The following is a 6,956-nucleotide window of genomic DNA, read 5'->3' as shown; positions in this document are numbered from 1 at the left end:
CACACACACACACACACACACACACACACACACACACACACACACACACACACACACACACACAAAGAAAATCTCATATTTTGACCACTTCTGAAGACTTTAACAGAAACCACAACATTGATAATAAAATAGAAAATTTAAAAGGTAGATAAACTCTGTATGACGCCACATCTGTTGAACATAAATTAAACTTTGATGTATGTTTGATGACATTTTACATAAAGTTATTTATAATTATTAATTTATTGTAATTCTAATAATAAAGGTTCATGTCTTTAGAGCAAATAAAAAATGACTGAGCCCAAGTGCAGCTAAAGAAAGTCATTAGTTGAGATAAATCTGAATTTTGAGGGTTTTTTCTTTTTCAGTTTTAAACACACAAAAGTTGAATATTTTTTCATCTAATGATCCAACATTTATAACTTTAAATCTGAAGAAGACTTTTTAACAGTGTTGCGTATTGTGAAATAATTCAGCTTGAATTTATGATTTATGTTTTTTTTTTATGAATAGAAACTAGCCTAAAATAATTATTTGTGTCGGTTTAGTTTAACGGTCGACACTATTCTGATTGTTATTGATTTGATTATCAATAAACTCAACTGCACACTAACCCAGATGTTGATCATTTAAAAAGACTAATACTAAAATCAATCAATCAAATAATAAAAATGGAATTAAATTGTAAATACCACAGTAGTATTTGGTCATTTTTATAAAACTGATGATGTGAGTGCATTGTTTTCTTAAAAAATCATGATAAAATATATATATATATATATATATATATGAACTTTTTTAATCACCCTCACCACAAATTCATGGAACAAACTCAACAACAGCCCACTATCCAGAATAATATTTATTGCTTCTGAAGATATTAATCTTTTCTTCACTTTCCATTTTGCCTCTGTACAGTAAAATAAAGTGAGATGACAGGTAAACTCACTGCATCTTCAGTGTTGGATGTGTACACTCACATAGAGAAAAAGGAAGGAGTATTTACAGCTTTAGTGGGGAAACTTCACATGTGAGTGACGGCTGAGCTTTCCTGTAAACAACTCAACAAACATAGAGTTTTACAATAAGTTTACAATAGAGCTTTCACAAGTGAACCTTAGAAAAACCACCACCGTTCAACAAACCAAAAGCTGCAAAGCCAGGAAACTGCACAACAGTGTTCACTCAGTGGGCTGTGGAAAAATGTGGCTCATTTAATTTGTGGGGAATTTTTTTTAAAAGAATAAAATTTCCAAATATCTCCACCCCGCTCTACTCTTAAACATATCACAACAAATCAAATAGGTTTTTTTTTTTTTCAGCTGGCAGGAGTGATGAAATGCATTGATTCAAAAGTAATCAAAACCAGTCTTAAGGGTAGGATTTCAAAATTAAAATGCAAAAACCGGTAATATTCACATTTGACTAATTACAGTATGGTTCCACTGGATGAACGCTGACAAGAAAAATAAGTTTATCAGCATCGTTTTAGAAACCAAAAGGTTTGTTCACTGGGCGTCAGTTTAAAAATGATTAAAGAGCAAATCTAATCAGGATTGATTTTATCAAAAACAATTTTCAGAATGAACTTCGTTCACATAATAATTAAAAAAAATCTCAGTGTGCAGATGGTTTTCCATTAATAATTTAAAATCCGATACACTTAGATTTAAAATCCCCCCCAACATGTTTAAATACTGAATTAAATCACAACAATACAGCTTCATCTTTTCATACATAATAATAATTAAATGTCATGTACACCATAATAAAATATATACACAGAAATATCCATACAAATTCAAAATTGGTCCAGCTCCCTTGGCTCTCTTTTTCTTTCCTTCTAGAAAATATCATAAAAAATACATAAACTGATTAAGTTAAAATTAATAAAAAACGTGAATGCTTCATAATAAAACTAACAAATATTTAATAAATAAAGCTTTTTAAAAAATTTCCTCAGGAGAAGCAGTTTTAGAAGACGGCAAATATGAGGAGTCATTGACTGAGGGAATGATWAAAATAACCACTAGGTGGCAGTATTTGATAATTTGTCAAAAACTGTTTTTCTGAAGTTATTTAAATAATCTACATGGAAAGAATTACAGGAAATATGTGTGAAATTAGATCAATCTGAACKTCATTTGTTCTTTTCTATTATAGAAGATGTTTGTTAATGTTCATCAATATATTTGTTGTTTTTTTGTAACTTATCACCTTGTTGCATTTTCTCTAAGTTCAGGAGCTGACAGCAAATTAAAGACTACTGTTGGTAAGTGTGGGAAGACATTTAGTTTGAAACTTGAAAAAAACAAGTGTGTGTGTGTGTGGGGGGGGGGTATGGTGCTACAGACAACTGACACCTTAAATACTGATTATCCAACAAATTGCAAACTGGACGAGACACTTGCAATTTAAATGTTGGCAAGCAAACAGGAAAACAGTAGTTTCAGAAGCAAAAGTGCTTTTCTTGRGAAACATGTTCATCTTGAGTGAGTGAAAATGAAATCATTTAAAGCAGAAAAGGTGCATCAGAAACRTCAGGAGAGAAGAAGAAAGTTGTCGGAGCGCAGACCGGTGGTCGCATCAGAACAAGTCTTAGCTGTGGATCATTTTCAGCGTCTCTGCCTCCCTGTGTCTGTCGTGCAGAGCCATGGAAGGGGAGAGCGACGGAGGCAGGGATGGGGGCGGAGGAGTGATGGGCATCAGGCTCTTCAGGGGGTGGGGGGACACCGGTGGCGGGAGCGAGGAGATGGGGGGCAGCAGGCTCCCCTTCTTTCCATCCAGCACGAGCTGCGGCCGGCCCACCAGGCCGGACTCCTTCGCGATGCCGAAGTCGTGCTCGTTCTCGTTGTCTGAGCTGCAGTCGCTCAGGTCCGTTATCTCCAGGTCCGAGTCCGACTCMGGGTCCTGCTTCACGCCCCCTCTCCTCTCCGAGGGGCTCTGCTGGCCGGCCCCTGTCCCAGCTCCGAGGCTGACGGCTCCTAGCCCCAGACTCAAGCCCGAGCTGGGGGGATTGGCCTCCACCCTCTCCCTCTCCCCCAGAGTCGCCCCGTTCCCGAGATCTGTCCGTCCCATCATCAGGCCACCTGGATAGGGGGGCAGGCAGAGTCGGGCTGGCTGACCACCCGCCGTGCCGTTTGTGCCACCGGTTTGCCCCCTCTCCCCAGCCCCGGCGTCCCCGGGGGGGAGCAGCGAGGAGAAGGGGTGAGGCAGCTGGGATAGGCTGCTCTGCAAAGGGTTGGGGTAAAACTGGGAGGGGTAGAGGGAGCCAGGGGGCAGTTTGGGGCAGTTGTTGAGAGAGAAGGCCCCTGGGAGGTAGGGGTTGAAGCCCCAGGGATAGTCAAAGGGTGGGTTGCGAGGGTACGGGCCCAGCAGGGACGGGGGCTTGGTGTAGCACGGGGCACCTGCCAGGGAGAGAAGAACCAGAGAGGGTGGTTAACTCTCAGTGGGGGCAAAGGTTTCCTGACATACAAGATCCAAGAGTGTTCACTAATTATAGTCAATATTTGCAATTCAAATCAGGAGCCACGGGGGCTAATTCTGGCACAGTTTTTCTTTCAACACACACACACACAAAAAACCTGATGGTTCATTTATGCATGCCAGAAGTGTGTTCACACTGCTGCAACACAGACACGAGCACAAAGATTCTGCAGTACCAAGAGATCAAACTGAAATCTGGCAACAAATTATTTCTGTGTTGAAAAAAAAAAATCGAAGACATTTAAGTTGGAATTTTACGACACATCCTGACGTTGGAAATAATGGCTGTCTTCTACCAAAGCATCACTTTAGACAAGGCAAACCCTTTCATTTAGGCAAGATGGGGGAAATCCCCCGTGTTTCAATTTGAAAGCAGCAGTTCATTATACAAAATAAGGGTAAATCTGAGGTGATGCTGAAATCCAAATTTAATGAACAAACAAAAGAATTGCCTCTAAACCAACTCCGCTTCCTTCCAAATGACAACCGACTCAGAGATTCTGTCTCTGCTGCAGCCTCCACCTCTCCCGGTCTCACTCCTTCCCTCGCTTCGCTCCGTTATTTACTATGCAGGGCTAATTTGACAGCGCTGAAGTCTCTGCGTGCTGGGCCAGGAGTAGCTGGCAGACACATGAATATTGAATCAGTCAGGCAGGCCTCACTTGCTTATGAAAACACAGTAATGGGCGCCCACAGGCCACAAACTGAAGCCTGCACCCTCAATTAGGGCCTTCCTGCCTGGGAAGGGATTAGGACAGCGGGGACACACGGGAGGGGGGGAGGCGGGGGGAGAGAAGGGAAGAAGAGTGGGGGAAACAGGACCTGAGGACAAACAGAGTGGGGAGGAGGGAGGCGAGGTGTGTGTGTGTGTCTGTGTGTGTGTGTGTGTGCATCTGTTTACTGTAGCTCTACAGAATTGTGTGAATTCTGATGCAGAGATACGAGGAAAAAGCGGCTCTAGCAGCCGAGCACGGGGGGGTTTCCAAGCTGGGCTTTCGTTCGTGCACGTGTGCTGAGATAGAACAGGACAAATGTGAACAATCATGCCGAAAAGGTGGATGATTTCTTCCAGCCTTCAGCTCGTTTCTTACCGCTGCTCGCCTGCATAATTCACAAGCTAACCTGGTTTCTCTCACCTGAAGTTCAGCCTCACTGCAGGCTACTGTGGGACAGCTTGCTTTCTTATTTCCTTTAACAATAAATGTTCATGCCTCCCTATATCCTCATTCCTGTCTCGGCTCTCGTCTTTTCCCTCTGCATCCACCTCCTACTTCTGCTAAAAGTCTGTCTTTTGCCAAAACAACAACAGCAACAACAACAATTTTCATCCTCCTAACGCCTCTTGAGATGCTGGACGATTAGAGGCCCRAACTTCTTTCGTTATGTTTTCGGCTCACCTGAACTGAGGAAGGGGAACGTGTCCAGTCTCAGTTTGTCTCCTTCGGGTCCCGGCGCTGCAGAGCTTCGATCAAACAGAGATGTTCCTCTGCCAGTTTCTGGTAACCGAGGGAACAGGGACTGTATGGCCTGAGTGGAGGAGAAGAAACGACAAAAAAAAAAAAGGTAAATATTTTGGTCCACAAAAAACAAAAACAAAAAGAAACAACATGCATTTAGCATGAAGGGTGAAGTCACATATTGACGGCACCCCACAGAGTGTGATGCAGTCACAGTCGCAGCAAGGACAGGATAAAAGGGAAGCCATGCGACTTAAAGGGAGGCAGAAGGACGAGGAGGCTCAGAGACTCAAAGGCAGGAAAAGTACAGAGTCAAATGGAGACCAGCGATTAAGATCGAGGGCACAAAGGAGAATTGACAAGAAGAAAGCGGGATTGTGGGCCAGATGAAAGGAACGCAGGACAAATGGGAGTGGGATGTGATAGACTGACAAGTATTCAGAAAGTAGGGCAGCTGTGTGTGCTGGTGTGTGTACTTTCTCTCTAAAATATGTGACAAACTGGGAGACAAGTAAGTGCAACAGTCAAACCTTGGGAATCAAAGGGACAAAGGTGGGATTTTTTTCCCCCTCCCTTCACGTGTGGATCAATGGTATCTGTCACCAACGCAGCCCCTTATAAGTTTGAAAGTTGAGACTGTACTTCCAAGCTGCGAGATCTGCGTTGCTTAACAAACCGCATTAATGACCCCCTCCCTCATTGATCTGATCTGACACGACCCCTTTGCTTTCTGTTTCTTTCATTTTCAATCAATGACAGATGGATACGCCATCCAAGACAGGGATGAGAGAAGGAGCGGGATAAGGTCTTCTTTTGTTTTAAGACCGTCCTCCCGCTCGGTCTCCTTCAGAACCTGCATCTTCTTATCCCATCTGAGGGATGGCACAGACAAATGACGGGTAATTCTCTCTTCACACTGTATCCTCAAGTCACCTGCACTTTCTTGCATGTGCACACCAAAACACCCTTCTTGTACAGTTTATTGGAGAACTTTGGAATTTAAAGTCTTCGGTCTTCTAATTGATGAACTATTCAATTATTTTTTGTCCATATTTGAAGATTTCTGTTGGTGCTGCGTGCACTCTGTGTTGTGAAACCCTTTGCTTCAATAAAAAATTGACAGTCTTTCAGGGGAAAGTGAACAGTGAGCTATTAGGACAACAATCAGACACGATGAATAAAAGATGGCAGTGATGAGTAATACGATTCTCTGGGATAAAAGAAACACAAAAGAAAAGGAATGCACAGGACGGGCCTGAGAAATAAGGTGGATTTCAGTAACCTGGTTGAAATTGCTGCTAATAAAAAATTGAAGAGCGCAGTGAAGTGCTACACCATGTTTCACTGGTTTCCTTTTTGCACCAATATTTTTTATTTATATTTTTCTCTGTTTAGCACAAAATGTAAGAACATTTGTGTTTGGTAGATTTTTTTGTAACAATGTTTCTTGGTAATATATCTTATACCGTTGGAAAGCCAACTGTTAATTTCCATTTTAAATGGTGCCACATTTGTAAGGATACTCATCCCATACATGCATGTATGGGATGAGCAGTATTGCTGAGCAGGTTGCGCACATGAAAACCTTGCCAAAACCTCTGCCAAACAGCTCATTTTGCTATTGACTCTTGTTTTTTGTCTTTGTTTTGACCTTATTACTCCTTATTGTCCCTCCCCGTCTCTCCGTTCTTCCAACTTCCACCTTCTTCGTATTCCCAGGACTTGCTCCCGCACTGTGGGAAACAGGGCCTTTTCCTGACCGCCCCTCGACAATGGAACACTCTACCTCCCAGAGTTGTAAAGTAACTGTTATGGACTAATTATCTATCTGTGTCACATGTTCAATGTTAATCTGTTTGTCCAGACAACAGGACTCCGCAACGGACTGACCTCTCTTGTTTGATAAGACACTCTTTGAGCTGGGAGCCCTGCGATAGGCTGGAGAGTGCATGGGGCGATCTGTGATTGGTTATAAGCACGTCATATGATGTTATCATGGTGTATATTATTGGC

The 6,956-nt window shown here is 42.4% G+C and overlaps 1 protein-coding gene across 4 annotated transcripts in view; it reads right to left on the bottom strand.

The window, feature by feature from the left end:
- Window positions 1-849: 849 nt before the first annotated feature.
- Window positions 850-6,956, bottom strand: part of erfl1 (Ets2 repressor factor like 1) — a 60,511-nt gene continuing 54,404 nt past the window's right edge. For all 4 annotated transcript variants that reach the window (XM_014017265.1, XM_014017267.1, XM_014017264.1 and 1 more), the window contains 2 exons: window positions 4,884-5,013; window positions 850-3,407 (listed from right to left, as the gene is read on the bottom strand). In XM_014017265.1, coding sequence (XP_013872719.1) covers window positions 2,599-3,407; window positions 4,884-5,013 — 939 coding nt within the window. In that variant the 3' untranslated portion in view covers window positions 850-2,598. The remainder of the gene's footprint in view (window positions 3,408-4,883; window positions 5,014-6,956) is intronic.

This window comes from Austrofundulus limnaeus, unplaced genomic scaffold (assembly GCF_001266775.1).
Source record: "Austrofundulus limnaeus strain Quisiro unplaced genomic scaffold, Austrofundulus_limnaeus-1.0 Scaffold165, whole genome shotgun sequence".
Lineage (NCBI taxonomy): Eukaryota > Metazoa > Chordata > Actinopteri > Cyprinodontiformes > Rivulidae > Austrofundulus > Austrofundulus limnaeus.
This window is presented reverse-complemented; position numbering and strand designations above follow the sequence as displayed.